General features: G+C 52.5%; 1 protein-coding gene across 1 annotated transcript in view; it reads left to right on the plus strand.

Annotated features, from left to right (window-relative positions):
- The first annotated feature begins 885 nt into the window (after positions 1-885).
- Positions 886-20,153, plus strand: part of ALPK3 (alpha kinase 3) — a 53,671-nt gene continuing 34,403 nt past the window's right edge. The window contains exons 1-3 of the mRNA XM_035024209.1: positions 886-1,043; positions 6,139-6,177; positions 9,554-9,675. Of these exons, the coding sequence (XP_034880100.1) occupies positions 901-1,043; positions 6,139-6,177; positions 9,554-9,675 (304 nt within the window). The 5' untranslated portion in view covers positions 886-900. The remainder of the gene's footprint in view (positions 1,044-6,138; positions 6,178-9,553; positions 9,676-20,153) is intronic.

Below are 20,153 nucleotides of genomic sequence, written 5' to 3' on the forward strand. Positions count from 1 at the left end.
TGCTTCCAAGGATAAAGGAGAGAAAAAAAAAAAAAGGATAAATATTGGTCACTCCCAGTATTTAGAACCAGGTTTAGTCCGTGCTTACAATCTTACTCTTAGAAATTGTTGCACGGTTGAATCGTTTTCTGCGCATTAGGACTCTGCCATTTCCCCCCAAGGTGCTGAGAAATGGAGGCTGGGTGGAGTAGGAGGTCCAATTATTCTAGAAGTGGTTTTTGAGCCCTTCATCTACGCTAGATAATGGAAGGGAACGCAAGACACATCCAGAGGAGCTCCGTGGAGATGTGTGGGCTTGTCTAAGTCGTGGACCAACCCCAGTCACCGGCAAGGCGAGGGTCAGCGGGGGCTGCCACCAGGGAGAAGGGGGCCGGTCCCCGGCTGCGGCGGCGCCCACCGTGTGGAGCCCAGGCTCCAAGCGGCCTGGCGCCCCTGAACTTCGCCTGGCCTGCGCCGCCAGCTCCTCGGGTGCTTCTGCACCTTCCGCTGCGCGAAGGCCGCGCGGCCCGCGCGTCCACAGTTGCGAAAGCCACCCCCCCGACCCCCCACGAGCGGGGGAAGGAGGGTCGGCAGGAAGCCGGGGGCCTGGGGCCTGGAGTGTGGGGCACAGCGGGAGGCCTCCCGAGGCCCAGGCCCCGCCGCCGGGCCGGCTCCGGGCGCTCCACGCGCGTCGGCCGCGGCCCCGGGAATGGCCGAGCGCAGCGGGGTCGGGCCCTCGCGCGAGGCCCGGCGCCCCCCGGCGCCGCGGACGCCGCGCCCGTCGGCCCGGGCCGGGGGAGGGACAGCAGCAGGTGACGACGGCCGCGCCGCGGGGCTATAAATAGGGGCGCGCGTCAGCCGCGGGCGGGAGCGGCGGCCGGCAGGGCAGGGGCCTGGCGAGCGCGCGCGGCCGGCGGCGGGATGGGGTCGCGCAGGGCCCCCGGACGCGGCTGGGGCTCGGGCGGGCGGGCCGGGGCGGCGGGCGACGGCGAGGACGACGGGCCGGTGTGGACCCCCAGCCCGGCCAGCCGCAGCTACCTGCTCAGCGTGAGGCCGGAGGCCAGGTGAGTGGCGCGGCCCCCCGGGGGGCCCCGGGGCCGGGGCTGGGGTGGGGGGTGGGGGGTGGGGGGCTGGGGGGCCGGCGGGCGGAGGCGGCGGCGACGCCCTCGAGGGCACCCTGGCTCCCTCCTCCCGAGGCCTGAGAGCTGAGGCGTGGCCGGGCGCAGGGGCCCTCAGGCCCCCAAGGCTCCTCCTGACCCCTCAGGGCCTGCGGGGCCTCGGGCCTCTGGCAACGCGAGGCTCGAGAGAGGAGAAGGGCCCAGCTCTGCGGGTGATTTCACAGGGGCCCGAAGGCCTTCCTTTATCGCCCCTCGTCCCATCGGCACCCTCACCCCATACTCAGCTACTCCCTGGCCTCGGATTCCACAGTGAGCGATAAGGAAAGCCAGAGTGGCTGGAATTCCTCCCCCAGCTGGAAGGGAGGGGGAGAGCATTCACGGGGTAAGGGTAGGGGCAGAGTGGGAGCGGGGAGTTGGGGAGGGGCGCTAGGGGGACCCCCCCAGTGGGGGCTACTTAGCTCAGGGGGGTGGGGGTGGTGGGGTTCACCAGGAAGAAATAAGGTTCTTATTTCTGTGCAAATAAGGTTCTTCCTCTGGGCCCAGGGCTGTGGTCTTCCCCAGGATCTTTGTGGGGGCTGGTGAGGGGCAGGGGTGGGATGAGGGGCTGACTGGCCCTGTCTGAAGAATCAGAGCTTGCGGTTCTGAGGGAGCCAAGTGCCCTGCCCAGTTTGGGGGAGTAGGATGCCAAAGGAGGGGCCCAACCGAGGAGCCCTGTACTCCTCTGCCAAGAATTAGAGGTGTGGTTGCTTTGTTTTAGGAGCTAGGCTACCCGCAGATACAAAGACACACAGATAGTCAACAGAGAGGCCCACAGGCGCTCAGAGGCCCCCAGACACCCAGGGACACGTGCATCGCCACGGGGAGAGACGGACATTTCCTGCACCCTCTGGGCAGCTCAGTTTCCCTCCAACTCTGGAGCCTGTTTTCCAAAGGGAATTGTGATGGTTGGCTGTTGGGATAGTGGTTGTGTCCCGGCCCCAGAGCTTGGCTTGTTGTAGCTTATGTGGAAAACGGCCACTCATCTGAGAAGCTGTCTGGGGACCTCTTGTCCTCCGTTCCTAAAACAGCACAAAAACAGGCATCAAGGACATTCAGGAAAAGTCCCAGGCACTTCCTCGTGAACTGGCTGAGTTCTGTTGACCTTGGAGTTGGAAAAGTTCAAATGTAACCGGAACCGGTTTCTGCATAAAACTCGTCAAATGGTGTCACATGTCTGGGGCAGGGCTGAGGGCTGGTGTTAGTGACGGAGTGAGACTGGACAAGGCCCCTGGCTTCCCAGGAACGAATGCCCCTTTTTTCCCCGAACCACTGGCTCTATGGAAAAACTGGAATGAGCCTTGGGCATTTATTCCCATCTGTGGTGAAGCTGCCTGCCTTGTAGGAGCCTCACACTTGTCTCACACTTGTCACGGGGACTCGCCTGGGCTTTGCCTCCTGCATCTGGCCTTTGTCAATACCAGGAGAACACACAGCAGAGAAGCAGCGATGGAGGGAGGGAAGCAGGGGTGGCTTGAAAACCAGGCAGAATAGGGAAGGCAGTGGATCTGGACTGGTAGAGAAAAAGCTGGAGAGTGGACAGCTACCTGGCTGAGCTGTTGTATGGTAGATGATTTTTAATTGCCCGCCTGATGAGCACAAAGCAGTGTCCCAGCCTGAGAACTGCAGGCAGGACGGAAGTGGCCGGTCCAAGTCCCCTTGTATCTAAATGCGAATGCTACTTTTCATTAGGCCTTTGGAGGAGGCAGGGCTGGGGCTCCAGTGGGAGAGAGGGCCCTGTTTTGCCCCTGTCGGCTGGCTACAGACCCCCACAGGTCCTCAGGGACAAGGAGGGCCGGATTTATCTCACCTCTGGAAAAGCCTCTGGCCAAAGAGGGAAGAATGTGACTGTGAATGGCTGTGATGGGGGTGGGTGGGGGGCGATTCCCAGTTCCCTAGCAAGGCCTGACTCTTGTGTTAGAGCGGGCAACCATGCAGTCTTCTGTCCCTCACAATAGCTTGACTGCCTGTGGGGATGGGAAGAGGGCCCAAGAGATGAAGGAGAAAGAGGGTCCCTTGAGGACTTTGCCAGCTATCCTTGGCCCCAGCCCAGATGAACCCTGACTATCCCAGAGTCCTGACTGAGAGGCAGGTTCTTTTCCACTCACTCTTGGCTCCAACATTTTTCTGGGTCTACCTCTATGCATGGAGCTCATGAGGCGTCATTGTCGGCTGCCTCTGGGAGCTGATGGACAGCTGGGCTGGCGGCTGGGCCACCAGAAGCATTGGCCCAGGGCTAGAACCTGGCCCCCTGTGCCTATCTCCCCTCGCCTAACCCTATGGCCCTGAGGTGGTTTCCAGACTGTAGTCAGCTTAAGGCTATTTCCAGTGCCCACTGGGGTCAGAGGTCCAGCATGCAGATAGTCCCAGCAAACTGTTGGTCCAGCCTCCTAGGACATCCACCCTCTAGGACCTCATCCCTATAGAAAGGTGGGGCATGGGGACTAGAGTGGGGTAAGGACCTACAGTCAGGTGGACAGACACTCAGAAGTTTCAGAGGTCCCTGCCCCCTCATTTCTTGGAGAGCCTGGCCCACGTGGGCTCAGAGGAGCCACAGGACCTATGATGTTTACTGCAGACAGCTTTGGAAGACCTCTTCTGTTCTGCTTGGGTCAGGCAGGCTGTCTCAGGCTTTCAGGGAAACTGAGTCATCAGGCTGTTCTGTCCCAGAATATATGAAAGCCAGGAAGAGTGGGAGACCCTGGCTTCCACAGCCAGTCCTGGCTCCCTCCAGGCTCACTCTCCTGCTTTACCAAGAGAGCTTTCCTTCCTGGGCCCTGAATTCCCATTCTGTACAATGAAGGTGGCATTAAGAACTGTTGTAGGCCTTTCCGCACCCACGTTTGATGCCTTCGGATTCTGAGCCCTTTGCAGGCAGTGGAGGGAGACGCTCCTGCCTGGGCGAGGCCCTGAGCCTAGCTTTGGCCCGGAAAGCAGGGCATAAGTACAGCTCCCCCCTCCGAAGACAAGGTCGCCTTCGTGGCGCAGGGCTCCTCCCGAGCCGGCTAACAGCGGAAGGGTGAGGCCTGGAGGAAGCAGGACAGGGGACAGAGCCGCACAGACAGCTCTAGAGGGAGCCGGGCTGGGGTCACTGTCCCCGCTCAGGGTCTCCTCTGCTTGCAGGTGACACCTGTCATTTTCCTCGTGGAATGAGAGAGCTGATTCTCTCCCTCTCCTTCCCAGGGAAGAAATCCAGACCCAACAGAGGAGAGATCTCTCAATTACGAGGAGAAAGGCAAAGGAAGTTCATGGTCAGGAAAGGATGGAGTTGGCCAGTGTCTTGGAACCATGGGAGGTTCTGCCCACGCGGCCTCCAGAGGATTTTTAAAGCTCTGAGCAAGGCAGCTGCATCCTTGCCCTTCCCACCTTCCCTGGAGCAGCGGCTCCCTCTGGGGGGCAGCACCCTTCCTGTTTGAAAGATGCTCTTGCATACCCTCTCTCTTCCTTCTTTCTCTTTCTCTGTCTCCCTTCCATAAAACAGCTGTTGGATGCCTGCTGTCTGCTGAGCACTGTGCTGGGAGTAGGAAAGCTACCAAGAAAGCTAGGTCTGAAGGCAGGGCGGACAGGGGTTAGTTGAGCAGAAGGAAGGAGGGAGGGCTTTCCAAACAGGGAGGCCAGAAGTATGGGCTTAGATGCCATGTCCGTGGCAGTTAGGGACAGGTTTGGTTCCAGTGGAACGTGGGTGTTGGGAAGAAGAGAACCATGGTTGTAGTGGGGGTGTGAGCTGAGCCGGGAGGACCTTAAGTGCCCAATTAAGGAGTTGAGACTCAACGGGAGGATTGTCACATTTTTTTTCAGGGAAGTGGTGTGATATGGGGTGTGAAGGAGAAAGGGGCTGAGGTGGTCATCAGAAATGGAGCCATGGGGTTCTAGATCAGGACACAACTGCAGGAGTAGCGAGAAAGGGAGAAAGAAGAGCCAAGAATTGTTGACAGGCGGGACTTAGGAGCTGGAGGAGAGGGAGGAATCCAAAGTGGCAGATTTACAGTTTGGAGTTTGGGAGGACGCTGGAGGTGGCCCAAGCCCGGGAGCCCTGGAGTGGAAGCCGTGTTTTGGGGCAGAGGAGGAATTTGGGGTTTTGGTGATAAAGAGACAGGCTCTCAGTGGAGCTTGCTTGTGGTTGGAGATGCAGACTCAAGTGTCATAGGGCAGGCTGGGCTGCTGGTCACAAAGGGAGAGCTCGCCTGGCAGGGACAGCCGAAGGGGGCCAGGGTGGAGGGGGTGGCCCCAAGATCTCCCAAAGGGCGGCGCCACCGTGGTCCTAGGCTCCCCTGGAGCTGTTCGTGTTAGGAAAGGTGGAGGGAGAGGAGAGTGGGGTGGTGTCCCTGTGTGGGTCCTCCGCCCCCAGTGGCCAGTGTCCACTTTGAGCTGCCCTGGGGGTAGGAGGGGCGATCAGGGCCTGTAGGCATAATGGGCCTTGTGCTAGTCTCACTGAGCTGGGTGCCTCCTGGCTCCTGCTGAATTAACTGCTTTGTTTTTCTCCTCTTCTTTTCTCTTCCAGCTGGTTTGCCTTGTGTGGCCCCTTTAACCGTACTTTAACCTATTAATGGGTGTTCTCCAAGCCACCTGTCTCCTTCCCAGGGTGTTAGCGGATTTCTAAGAATGGGGGCCCTTCTCCCCCAAAAGGCCGAGGGTTGAAGCAGGAGCTGCTCCCCAGGCTGGTGCGCTGCGGGGTTGGGAAGCGTGCCAGGCAGCCATGAGCCCCTCTCTGGGGGCCAGTCACCCAAGTGCCTGGGACGCTTTTTTCTCAAAGCGCAGCCCCAAGGGGCCTCCTTCCTGCCTAACCATCCCCCCTGGACTCCTCTGCATTTAATGAGCTCTCGGATTCAGATACCCTGGTGTCTGGTGGTGAGGCCAGCAGGCCAACTAAGACAGCTGGTCCCTTTTAATAGAAAGGCCTCCAGGCCCCAGATGGTGGCCAATTAATACTCTGCAGAATGTTGTTGGTTTCGCCTTCTTTCCTTGCTTTTTTGGCCTAATGATTCCATTTGCTGTTTTCGCTTAGCTTATCAAGCAACCGGTTGTCTCACCCCAGCTCTGGAAGGTAAACGCACATTGCATTACATTTCTCTGACTGCTTTTTTTTCCTTGGGTCTGGGCATTGAAGGGCCTCGGGGTGACAGTTTGTGCACTGACGGGGCTGCATGGGGTGAGGGGAGGGCTGGAGGGTGGTGGCGGGCGGGGGGTGTGAGAGGGCATTCTTGCGAGCACGGGTCTTACAGGGGCTAGAGTTGAAGCTTGCATGGACCACTGAAAGGCTTCTGGGGACCCAGAAATAGGCAAGGCTTCCCTAGGTGCGCGCTGCTGTGTCTCTGTGCCCCCAGGAGAGGTACCACGGGGCCCGGACAGCGAACCACCAGGCATGGGCCCCACTTCCCGGTCTGAGGTCTCCACGGTGTTTGTAATCCCATGTCTAGGTTGGACCCCTTACTGTCGATCTTCTGACCAGGGTTCCTGCCTTAAATGGTTTCCCCCTGAGTCCCTTAAGTTCTTCTACCACCTCTTTCTCTAATCCCCCTCTCTTTTGGCTCTCTCCACCCCCGCAGGACTGTGCACTCTTTGAGGTCAGGGAGCACCATGTTAGTGTTTTCCTGCATTTGCTTGTTCTCTGCACCTGCTTCAGAGGCAGGGCAGGACCAGAGCAGGCCCAGTGGGGGTTCGCCCGTGGAATGCCTGTCTTCTCTCCTCCCGAGCTGGGGACAGCTTTTTACTGTTGGCTGAGCTGACTTTTATAATCAAAGTGGGAACATTTCCTGGCTCTCTCCCACCACTTGGACCTCCCACCATCTGGTAGATTTGGGGAGAGTTGCCTACAGTTTCTGTACACAGGGAAAGATTCCTGAGTAGCCAACTGGTGTCCCAATAGGTAATAGTGTCTACAGACACGATTAGGACCTACCATGTACTTTCCCTTGATATAGGAGAGCATTGAGGAACTTTGTTCTGGGTTAGTTCAGGGTCTGGACGGGTGGGAGAGAGGACATCACAGACAATTCAAAGTGGAGTGCTAAGTGCTAAAAGAGAAAGGTCCTTGGAAGTTTATTTAAAGCAAGGTAAAGAACCAAACCTAAGGGCAGAGTCCGGTTCCTCTGAACACCATGAAAGCCAGTGATTCTGGTATTCCTTAGAAACACACGATTAGGTTGTGATCTCCTTATGAAGTCACAGAGTTGGAAAGACTTGGAGGTGTCAGGGTGGGACCAGACTGTTTCCAGATGTGTGGACTTCTGGCTTTCTAGGACCCTGGAAGCAGCTCATTCACAGTCCGTCAGAGCGGTCTGGAGTTGGGGACAGAAAGCGGGTGACATTCGGTGGACAGCATATGCAGAGACTCTCCCTGTCTCCCCTCATGCACCCCACACCCACCTCCCAGAGGGCTTTCGGCTAGTCATGCCATGATTTTCCCATGTAAACATTTTCTGTAATGCAGCTTAGAACCTAGTGTGGGAAGTTTGAGAAGATGAGTGTTCTTTCCTGTTCAAAATCAGTAAGGACACAAAATGACTACCTGTTGTTGAATATCTCGCATGAGCACCGCCTCTGCAAATTTCCTGGAAGCAGAGTTTCCCTCTTTTCTCTCGGGCACCCATTTCCAGTAGCTTATCTCCTTAGACTCGTCCAAGCAGCCTAAGCCAAATACTGGATCCAGGCTCATGTTCATGAGTAAGATAGGATTCAGGTTATGGAGGGAGGACGGAACGAGGGCTGTTTTGAATTAGCTGCAACATCATGGAAGTCCAAATCCTTTTGGCACAACAGTTTCCTTTGGCAACTGTTGGTGGGGATTTGGTATTCCCCAAAGTCAGAAATTTGCTCTTAGTGTGAGAGCAGCAAGAAACATTTTCAGATGTTATGTTCCTGAGTGTCAGGGAATTGAAGGACCCTCTCTTTCCAAGCGGGTTAGAGGAAAAGGAAGAGTTGTACTCGAGAGAGGAGTTCTAGATGAGAGCATCACAGGGAGTGTTCTAGAAGCCTGACTGTAGACCCAGTTCAAACGTTCAGCTGTGTGGGAGGTTAGCGTCCCCCTTTCTGGGTAGACTTTGCCGGGGAGGGCTCCTGTCAATTCCCCGAAGGCCCAGGCATCTGCATTCCTGTGGAGACACCACGCCTGGAGCCCTGTGGGTCCAGAAGTCTTACCTGCTTCCAGACGCTCTTCCTGGGATAGAACCTGTCTCCTCAAACTCAAGTCCAGAATGACATGCACAGAAACAATGAGTTGAGTGTGGAAGCTCTCCCCACAAAGCACAGGGTTGTAGCCCCTCGTTGCTGTGCTCGAACAGACCCCTCCCCGCCGCCCCCGGTGGAGAGGTCTGGAGCCGACACGCATTGCCTGGGTGGCAGCCCCTCCTCTGAGGCACAGAGAAAGGCAGACCCTCCCGCTTCTGTTCACTTCTCCCCTCATGGTCCTCACTGCTGCTCACAATGGGCTGTGTGAGTGGGGAGGGCCGGGCACGGCTTGTGCACTAGACAACTTGGCTGTGTGGTTACGCTTCATGCCTAGGGACGCATTGTGTCTCTGCGGGCCCGTGAGAGGGTTTGGCATGGTGGTTTGCTTCCTGTGCCCAGGAAGGAGAGGACTGGACATGCTAAGCAGTGTTGGTGAGTCCACGCTGGACTCTGAGCCTGCAAATGCCCTTGAATTCGGAGAGGCTGACTGTCACAGTGGAACTAAAAGTCCTGGCTTTTGCAGGGGTGGATCTGGTTCTGGTTTGGCAGTCGTGCTGGTTGGTCCTGGAGCTAGCAGCCGTGTATTCACTTGCGCATGTGGTATCCAGGGATGATCCAGGAGCAGACTCTCTTTTCTGATGCCCCGAGGAATTAGAGTCTAACTTTGGATCCAGATCCCTGGCATTGGCTGGCTTATTCTTTAGCTACTATGGTCTATGCTCATAAATTCGGGGGCATTTCTTTTGAGCCCAAACATTAGGGGAGACCCCTGAACTGCGTCTCCTTGAGGGTTAACTGGCTTTTCCCTCTTTGGCATGAATGGAAGCTCTGCTGTTCTGGGGTCTCCATCTCTGAGGCTGGACCTATCCATATGTGTGCCACCCCCATGCACGAGCTTTCCGGGAGATAAATGGTAGAGGGTAAAGCAAAGCCCTCCAATAAGGATGGGAAAGGGACACCAGGGCTGATGGTTTGGCATGCTTAGGAGCCTGGCCCATGATCAGAAGACTGCCTATTGGAATGGGTCTGGATCAGGTTTCCATTCAGCCCCTCGGTACCATCCCTGCCTCCAACCTGGCCAAGAGATCTGGCTCCCTTGAAGACTTGCTCAGGTACTGGAGCCATGGCCATGGGATGATGGATGGATATGGTAAGATTTAAGTTGCTTTGGACAACACCAGTCCAAATTGGGCAATACCAGATATCTTGGCAGGGGGGGAAGGCCACTCTGAAAAGTTCTTTGCCTCTCCTAGGAGCACCTTCTGCTCCATCATTGCTCAGCTAACAGAGGAGACCCAGCCGCTATTCGAGACCACGCTCAAGTCCCGGGCTGTGTCCGAGGACAGTGATGCCAAGTTCACCTGCATCGTCACAGGTAATGAAGCCCTCTGTACAATCCACACCAGGGTCACTGCACACAGGAGGGTCCCAGGGGGCTGTGGGGACAGGCACGGAAGGGGTTGGCTGTGTGCATAAAACTGTGCAAGTTCACATTTGTTTCCTTAGCTTTCTCTCTAGTTTAATCTCCCTGTGTGGGCTGGGGTCCCTTTCCCCTCCCATTCTGGAACCACATATACACCCTGCTCTTCTTCAAAATCTATTTTCAGGTTCTTAACTCTCGGGCAAACATAGACAACCAATGAATCTTAGTTGCAAGGAAAGAAGCTCTCCAGTTGAAAAAGGTTTTTGAGGCCGTCTCCCCAAATATCCCCATTTTAGAGTTGAGTAGGTTGACGCTTGGGGCTGTCAAGCCTGAGAGACAGTGATGTCGAGTGATTCTGACTGCAGAGCCTGGAGACAGACTGCCTGGCTGGAATGCTGATCTGTCCCCTTTCCAGTTATGTGATACAGAAGAGTTTGCATAGCCTTTCATGACTTCGCAGCACCTCCTCTGTAAAGTGGGGATGATGATAGTATGAACCTCATAGGATTATTGTGAGACCGAATGCATCAAACCTGCAAAGCATTTGGAATAGTGCCTGGCATACAGTTAGTACCATGTAAGTGTTAGAAATGAAGACAACTATTATTTGCATTTCCCTGAGCTCCATGGTGGGATTTGGCAGAACAGGAAGCAGAGTGATACTCCTTGGGAGGGGATGGTGTGGTGGGAGGACTGGAAAGCTGGCCCTGAGCATGGCCTCTCCTCCAGACCTCCTGTTGCACCAGCCTGACCTGCTAGTGGGCCTGCAGGTCTGCCCCTCCCAGCCGTGCAGCCATCAGACCAAGGGGCCCAGATCAAGCTTCCCTCCAAGAGTACCCTTTTTTCCCCCCAGTAAATCAAGGGCATTGGTAGTTTCCAGCTGTGACATGCCCTGATTCTGGGGGACCTGTCTGCCCCAGCCATCTAAACAGCTTCTCTGGGACTGGGTTCCCTCAGGCAGTTCTCACCCTTACCCAGAACCCTCTGAGCTCCACGCTGAGAACCCCGTCTGTTCCAGGGGATGGCAGACACCTGCCTATATCCCTTACCTTTGTGTGGCATAACACATTTTGCAATATTTATCTGTTTCCATTGTCATTGGATTCTTACAAAACCTGGTGAAGTAAGTGCTATTATTAGTCAAATTTTACGGAGAAGGAACCGACAATAGGTTAGGTGACTTGCCAAAGTCCACAAAGCTGGTGAAGAGGAGATATTACTTCTGCTCTCTGTAGCATCTGAGGCTTCTCCTTTATGCCTGCTTTGTAACTGTGGTACTAACAGTTTTCTGGAAGAACTTAGCTCTTTCACAAATCTGTGCTTACATACGCTATTTTCTTTTCTTTTCTTTTTTTTTTTTTTTTTAAGATTTTATTTATTTATTTGACAGAGAGACACAGCGAGAGAGGGAACACAAGCAGGGGGAGTGGGAGAGGGAGAAACAGGCTTCCCGCCGAGCAGGGAGCCCGACGCGGGGCTCGATCCCAGGATCCTGGGATCATGACCTGAGCCGAAGGCAGACGCTCAATGACTGAGCCACCCAGGCGCCCCTACATACGCTATTTTCCCTACATAGAAAGTCCTTAATCACTTCTTTTTAAAGGAAATTAATTTTTATTTGATCAAATTAACACATATACATAATGTAAGTCTTCAAAGTATACTAATAGGCATGTATCAAAGTACAGCAGTTCACCTCTCCCACCAGTTTGTCTTCCCAGAAGCGACTGTTTTCACCTTTTAACTATTAGTGTCTACATTTAGCTATTCAATGTATTTATTAGCTATTAGTGTATACATTTAGCTCTTTAGTGTATACATTTCCACAATGCTGAGTAATTATGTGACTGTTCTGCCTTCAGCTCGGGTCACGATCCCAGGGTCCTGGGATCGAGCCTCACATCGGGCTCCCTGCTCAGCGGGGAGCCTGCTTCTCCCTCTCCCACTCCCCCTGCTTGTGTTCCCAATCTCCCTATCTCTCTGTCAAATAAATGAATTTTAAAAATCTAAAAAAATAATAATGTGACTGTTGCTAACTTTTGACACTTCGGGTTTTCATGCTAGCTGGTCTTCCTGTTACAGTGGTTAGGGAATTAGCTCTCTCTATCTTAATTTTCTGTTTCTCCTCACTTATCTTCTCAATATAGTTATGTCATAATTTTTGCTTAAATCAATATTTACTGTTTACCTTATTTCTAGGTAATATTATTCATAACTGAAGATTGTAGTATACTATGATTATACTTCTTTTTTCTGTTTTTACTCATTAGTATTTTCTTTAATTTTTCGTTTAATTGGTTTTTTTTTTTTTTTTTTTTTTTTGCTACCTATTGCTAAATTTTCTTATCCCATCCAATAGCCTCTTACTACAGTTTCCAACAAGGTCACTGTCATCAGTCCTCCTGTCAGCTGTTTTCCTTGGAGACATCTCTCTTGGACATCTCTGTTCTTCTGTCTCAACTGGTGGCCTTTTAGGCCAGATACACAACTGTTATCCTGGGGTTTCCCTTGCCTTTCTCCTGGGTTTGATTCAGTTTCCTGGATCTCATATGGTCCTTTTTCTTGGTTTATTCTCTGGCTTTACTACACTACATCTTTCAGTAGTGTCATGAAAAAGACATTCTACCAGAGATGGTATGACAATGGGGGCTTTGTGATGACAAGCTCTCCACCTGTCTCTCCTTTGAGCCTTTCAGCCCCCGTGTGATTTAGTTGCTTTCTGCATCTGACACATGGTTGGCATCTTGGGATCTCCCTTTACCATCATCCTATGCATTCCCTTTACCTCTCTCCTGTGATGGATTTCCTGGTTTTTATATTCCACATTTTTCTTTTTCTTGATTTACATTCTTATTTTGGTAGCTTCCTAGGCAAAGTACGTGGGAAGTAAATGTTAGACAACTTCTGTCTGAAAATGTTTTTTTGTTTGTTTTTTACTTTACTCTTGATGGAGAGTTTGGCTGGGTATAGAATTCTAAGTTGAAAATAATTGTCCTTGAGAATTTTGAAGACATTGCTGCACTGTCTTCTTGCTCCCAATGTTAGTGTTCAGAGCAAGATGACGATTTGACTCCTCATTCTTTTTTTTTTTTTAAAGATTTTATTTATTTATTTATTTGAGAGAGAGAGAGAGAGAGAGAGAGAGAAACAGCATGAGAGGGGAGAGGGTCAGAGGGAGAAGCAGGCTCCCCGCTGAGCCGGGAGCCCAATGTGGGACTCGATCCCAGGACTCCGGGACCATGACCTGAGCCGAAGGCAGTTGCTTAACCAACTGAGCCACCCAGGCGCCCATTGACTCCTCATTCTTTGCAGGAGACTGTTTGTTTGTTTTCTTTTTTCCCTCTCTCTCTCTGGAAGCTTGTAAGAATGTTCTGATATTTCATAATGATGTATCTTGATATGGGTGTCTTTTCATCCTGGGGTGTGCTTGGACTCTTTCAATCTGGTAACCGATGGCCTCTAGGTCTGAGAAATTTGAGATTATTTTGATGTTGGTTTGTTCCTCCTGTTTTCTCTCCTCCGTCTTTCTGGAACTCTTGTTATGTGGATATCTGCTCCCCTGGACTCATTCTCTTATTTTCTTTTCCTTTCTTCCCCTTTTATCTATTTGTCTTTTTGCTCTACTTTCTGGGAGATTTCCTCTGGGTTTTTAATTTCTAAGAGCTCCTTAAAAAAATTTTTTTCAGGGGCACCTGGGTGGCTCAGTTGTTAAGCATCTGCCTTCGGCCCTGGTCATGATCCCAGGGTCCTGGGGTCGAGCCCCACATCGGGCTCCCTGCTTGGTGGGAAGTCTGCTTCTCCCTCTCCCTCTGCCCCTGCTTGTGTTCCCTCTCTCTGTCAAATAAATAAATAAAATCTTAAAAAATATATTTTTTTTCCTGTGGCAATCTGTTCTGCATGAACGTAATATCTTCTCTTAGCTCTCTGAGACTAGTAATGATAGCTTTCTAAAAGTTTCCTTCTCCCTGCATAGCTTGAGTTCCTTCCAGTTTGCTTTTTTTTTTTTTTTTAATTTAGTTGTTTTGGTCCTTAATTTTCTATGTATAGGCTTTTCTCAGACACCTAGGGATCTTTGGGTGTCAGATAATGGTCAAAAAGCTGGTTGTCAGTTCTGAGCAAGCAGGAGGGGCCTGAAAACTTGAGGCTTCCTTGTAGGGTGATCTGGCAACCACTGTTGGAACTGACAAAGCAAGTTTCTTTAATTCCTTCATCTTGGGCTAGCTAGAGTCCCTAGTGAATACTGTTCCCATACCTTGCCTGGAGGGTAAAGATTTTCCAGGGGCTATGCAGATGACAGGGTTGGGTGGGCTCTCATCAGAGAGCATTTATTTTATGCATACAGTTACTATGTTTTTCTGTTTCCCATAGAGTAGTCCTGCCCTCAGCTGTGCTGGCTTGCCCTTAGGGTAGTTTTACCTTTCCAGATAATCCTCAGGGTAGTTTTACCTTTCCAGATAATCATCCTCGCCTTTTGACCATGGAGGCAGGGGGCGGGAAGGAGCGTACCTAGTGGCACGGAGGGGGTGAGGGAATCCAGAGATCTGATGGTTTTTCACGCAACTTATAACCCCTCCTCCTTCCCTTTCCCCCAAGTGTTTGCCAGAAATTATGCCTTTTGGGGGATTTTCCAGTGTTCAAAGGGTAGCTCTCAATTTCCCCACTGCTACCTTAGGGTTCAGCTGTCCTTGGTCTGCAGAGCCTGTTTCCACTGTCCATCTGCTTTCCGACTTTTCAAACTGTTGTTCCTCCTACTGCTTGCCTCATCTGTTCTCCCCTTCCCTGTGGTTTTATATCTTTTAATTAAAAAATACTCTTTAGAGTACTCATAGTGGAGAGAGAGTGAAAACAGGTGATATGCTCATTCTGTCTTTTTACCTAGAAGCCTACTCCTTTGCTGGAAAATTCCTTCTCATCTTTCAAAGCCCAGCCCAAATGTCTTATCCTCTAGGACATCATCTCTAGCTCTTCTGCGGAAATCTCTTGCTTTATCTATTTCTCCATTCCTCTGGGAAGACTGAGATCTGCGAGGATAGAGCACAATCCTGGCACATGGTGCCTTTCTGGAGCAAGCACAAAGAAGGCGCTCAGTACCTATTTGCCAAATGCCTATTCCTTTAAGCTGCAGCTGCTGCTGGGGCCATGGGCTGCCTGAGAGGGGCAGGCATTAGAGAAGGGCTCCCTTCTCTCTCTCTTCCATTCTACCCTTCGTAGCCATGGACTCTGAGAGTAATGTTGGAGAAGCCAGATAGGAGTCTGACTTACAGAATCTTGGGGCATTTTATTCAATACACCCAATGTCATTATGAAACTTTGCCCTGTTTTAAGCCCAACCCAAAGGAGCAAACCTTTACCCCTTCAGTTGAGATCATCCATGTCTCATGATGACCAACCAGGGCCACGGTCTTCTTTCTGCTCGGGAGCACCTGCCATGCTCGGATCTACAGCACTCCCACTTGGGGCTGTAAGATTTCCAGGGCTCTAGTTATTGCTAACATCTGTACCTCAGTCCCCTGTCGTACCTAACTTCCTCTTCCCCCACTTTTTGCCCCCCACACATAAAAACACGTCAGGTCACCTGAGTTTTATATAGTAGATTAAGGAGGAGGTCTCTGTGATCACCACAATACACCGTCAATAAGCGATTTCCAATTAGCAAGGAGAGAATGTAGACTGTATGGGGAAGAAAGGGGCAGGGGAAGTGGGATGCAGAAAAATCAGAGAACAAAGGAAACAGGAGCTGGGTCTCCTGATCTGGAGAAGTAGATGGTAGATAGATCTATGGCTGAGACTGGCCTCCACGTGAGACTTGCGTAGTGATCCCAGCATGTGTCGGTGGAGATAAAATGACCACATTTGTCTGTCTTCCTCCCACTCTGCTGGTAGTGTTCCTTAAACTAGACTGTGATGAGTCAGCCCCATCAAGGCCCTGCCAGGAACACGTGATGCTTTCTGGTGGGGCAGAACCTAGACCACGTGAGGGAGAGGAGTCTGTGCCGGTTCTCTGGCTGGCTGAGCTCTGAGAGAAGTCCTTGGGGTCTTGGAGAAGAATATACAATCCTGAGGCTCTCCCCTCTCGGAGGTGGTGAAGGGGGGGACAGCAGGCCTTGACTCAGCCGTCTGGCTGCTGTGTCCCCCAGGGGCTCCTTTGGCCAGAATGCTACTGTCCTCGTTGAGGTTGCCCATCTTTGTCCAGTATGGCGGCCCCATTCCCCCACTCTCCTCAGCTCTTTGTGGATTCTGTGTTGGGGTGTGTGTGTGTGTGTGTGCATAGATGTTGGGGCAGGGGAGGAAGCCACCGCAAGCCGCTGGGCAGTGACGGAGACTTGAGACAGAACCAAGTTCCTGAAAAACACCTTTCTCAGAGAAACAAGTCTACTATAATGAATGCTGGGAACAGAAATTTACTTATTGGTCCCAGAATCCTCACCAGAAAGAGCATCGGTAAAGGGAAAAGGAAGCCAGATGCTTTGTGACTCTGGCTAAGTCATTTCACTTCCCAGAGCCTTGTCTTCCTTTTGTGTGAAACACAGATTAAAACCCCTGACCTGCCTGTTTTATAGAAGAGAGGGATTTGAATTTGGTTCTTCTGCATGTCATCAGCTGGATGATTTGGGACAGAAGTCTTAATTTCATGGGCCTTGAATTCCTCTTCTTTGTTGTTTTATTTTTTTATTTTTAAGATTTTATTTATTTATTTGACAGAAAGAGAGAGAGAGAGCACAAGTAGGGGGAGGGGCAGAGGGAGAGGGAGAAGCAGACTCCCCCCCGAGCAGGGAGCCCAACATGGGGCTCGATCCCAGGACCCTGGGATCATGACCTGAGCTGAAGGCAGATGCTTAACTGACTGAACCACCCAGGTGCCCCGAATTCCCCTTCTTTAAATTGGGGGTTAATAACAGTACATTCCTGTAGGATTTTTGTGATGATTACATAATACAAGAAAAATGTTCGGCTCAGTACCTGGCACATAGTTAGTCCTCAGTAAGTGTGAAGAATTGTTTTCACAGGATTGTGAGGAGGGCCAGATGAAACTGTTTGAAAGCTCTTTGGAAAACTCTATATTGATACTCATCACTCTTGATCTCTTCCACCCAAGCTTCTCAAACTGGGGATGGTTGGGACAAGGCTGCAAGTCTCTGAGCTGGGTTCCAGACTCAGGCCTGCTGGCTGTGAAGCAGAGGTCTCGGGGGGAAAGAGGGAAAGCCACAGGCTGCAGGACCACATGGGCTCTCCTGGCCAGAGCTGAACGTGTGTGCCTGCCTGCTTGTGGGCACACACGCACGGGCAGGCATGTGTGTGCAGCTGGGAGGGAAGGACCTTTCCTGCTTTTGTGTGTTTTAGACACACTTCATATTATCCAGGGCACAAGGAGATGTTTTCTGTCCAAATAAAAGTGTTTCAAAAACCCACTGTTGCCATGGAGCCCTAAGCTGTCAGGCTGACCGCCACATTGTGCAGAAGCACCGGAGGAAGGCATGGGGGCTGAGGCCTCAGCCTTGGGGTGCTGGGGTCCATTCAATATCTCCTTCCCTGCCCCAGCTTGACTGGACTCAGATGCCCTGGAGACTGAGGCCCTACTGGGCAGATCATGGGGCCGGGAGGCTCTGAGCCGGGCCCTGGGAGGGATGAGATCATCGCACGGGATGGTGAGGACATTTGTGCTGGCCTTGGCCACATGCGGTGATGTAACCAGGGGCTTTAGCTCACAGTGGAAACATGGGGCTCGCTTTACAGTGAGGGCTGCCCAGAGTTTGTTCCTGGCCGACTCAGCTTCAGCCTCGCCTCCCTTGCTCCCTGCTCCTGGACGCGGTCCCCCGGCGTGTCCTTCGCTCTCCACCCCCACACGCTACTGTTACGGTTCCTACGTCAGGCGTGCCGTCCCCATCTGTCTCCTGCTTGTTTGTTCACTCACTTCCTTACTCACTCCTTTACTCACTCATCCATCAGGGTTTTACTAAGTGACTGCTATGCGCCAGGCACCGTCTCAGCTGCTGAGGACAGAGCAGGAGAGAACACGGAACTGCGCACATGGGGCGCGGGTCTCGGAGAAGAGACAGGCAGGGACTTAGTGCACCGCAGCGGCCTGATTCGTGCCCTGAAGGGAGGTGCAGGCACCAAACTTTACGGTTTCTGAAATTCCGCCCACCCTTCACGGCCAGTTCAAATGCCGCTCCCGCCATAAAGCCCTTGCTGATATCCTAGCCACAGGTGCTTGCTCCTTTCTTGGCACCCTGAGCACTTAGTGTATTCGTCTATAAATATTTCCTGAGCGTTGGCTCCAGACCAGGGACTATTCTAGGAACTAGGGACACAGCAGTGAATAACACAGATAAGTCACAAACCGATGTCCCACTGGGGGTTGGAGAGGATCCACGTCGTCTAACAAACTCCTCAGTGTATCACATGTCAGATGGCAAAGCGTTCTATATACCAAACACAGTGAGAGGAGTAGAGGCACGGGGAGGGTGGGTTCTGTTTAATACGGGGCGGGGGAGAAGGCCCCCTGAGGAGGTAACTTGAGGACAGAAAGTGAGGGAGTCAAGGTGGGTTGCTCGCACGGTGTGTTAGAGGTGAGCCAGTTGGACCCTGTGGTTGGGGGGCAGCGAGCAAGGCCAAGAGTGTTGGGAGATGAGGCAGGGGGGTGCGGGGCCCCGATCAGGAGGGCCTACATGAAATGGGGGCTTCTGGGTGTTTGGAGCAGAGGAGTGCCACGACCTGACTTGGCTTGAAAAGGCTCACTCTGGCTGCTATGTGGACAGTGGGCTGAATAGAAGCCAGATTGGGAGTAGTGAGGTCACTGGGGAGGTTATTATAGAAATTGAGGCATGAGATGATGGTGGGGACTGGTTGGTGGTGGGGAGTGGCAAGAAGAGATCAGGTTCTGGATATATTCTGAAGGGAGGGCCCACAGGATTGTCTGATGGAGTGGACATGTGAAAAGGAAAGGAATAAAGGAATACCTCCAGATTTGGGGCCCGAACCAACTTAGGAGGATAAAGTTGCCATGGACCCGAGCTATGTGGGAACTGTCCTGGAGAGGGGCATGAGGAGCTGGGCCTGGGGCATAGTAAGTCCGAGACCTATTAGATCTCCAAGTGGAGGTGTGAAGACACACAGTCAGAATTAGGAACCAGGAGTCCAGGGGGGAGGTCTGGGCTGGACGTACAAATGTGGGAGTCATGAGCATATAGATCTTTAACGGCCAGAGGGCAGCATTAGGGCCTCGGGTTATATGGATCGAAAGGGGCGAGCGGTTCTGGGGCCTGAGCCCTGGGGCGCCTCATGCTCACAGGCCCCGGTGGTGAGGGGGACAGATGAAGGAAATTAGAAAGAGTGGCCCGCGATGCAGGAAGAGCACTTGAAGGAGTGAGGAGAAGGTCTCAGGAAGCGGGGTCAATGCCGACAGATTGAGTAGATGAGGCGTAAGAATTGCCAGTAGATTTGGCGACGTGCGAGTCATGAGTGACCTCCACGGGCACAGTTCCGGTGTTGTGTGAGCACAAAAGCCTGATGGGAGGGGAGGGGAGGAAGACAGCGCAGACAGCAGCTGCAGAGAACTTTCTTGTAAAACTCATACATCAGGCTTGTGTGCCAAGGGGGATGATATCACAGAGGGGAACAGTTTGCTGATGGGGGCAAGAGCAGGAAAAACTGTTGGAAAGACATCCTTGATGAGGCAAGAAGAGATGGGGTCCAGGGAGGACAGCTTTGGAGAGACGTGTGGGCCGCAGATCCAAAGACAGCAGGGAGGGTGGGGCAGGTGTCCCCTGACTTACCTTTTCTACTGTACAGTGGGTTCCCTGAGACCAGAGAGCCTGCCGGCCAGGCTTCCACAGCTGTGTAAGCCCCTCGCGGCGCTCAGCACACTTAATATGTATGTTGGAGGGAATGTGAGCTAGGGGTCTTTGAATTTGGATCAACAGTGTCAGTCATTTGGAGTCGGCTTAAGGAATGAAGCAGGGTTCACTGGTAAGGCTGGTGGGACTGATAAGTAGGAGTTCCTCGATGCCCAGGCAAGGAATGGAGCCAGTCTTTGGAAGGATGTTGGGACTGTCTATCTGTCTCCTATCTCCTATTCTGTCCTGAATATCAGCTTCATTTTTGCATCTCACTGCAGGCCGGTCCACGTGGAGAACAGGGCTGCACCCCTTTGAAATCATAGTGCCAGGCCCAAGGGTAGATTGTCTCTAGGTCCTGATTCCTGAAACCTAGGTCAAATAACTGGACTTGATTAGCTGATTGGGTGTCCATTACCAGACCCATCAGCCAGGTGAGGACGGAGGCAGGGACACGTGACTCTAACAGTTGGAAGCTCTCCTTGTGGGCAGGGCTGGAAGTCCCACAGCAGTGAATGATTGGGTAGGGAATTGTAGATGGCAGGATGATGGATGGATGGATGGATGGATGGATGGATGGATGGATGGATGGAT

This window comes from Mirounga leonina, unplaced genomic scaffold, assembly GCF_011800145.1.
Source record: "Mirounga leonina isolate KUSES-001 unplaced genomic scaffold, KU_Mleo_1.0 Mir_178, whole genome shotgun sequence".
NCBI classification, from domain to species: domain Eukaryota; kingdom Metazoa; phylum Chordata; class Mammalia; order Carnivora; family Phocidae; genus Mirounga; species Mirounga leonina.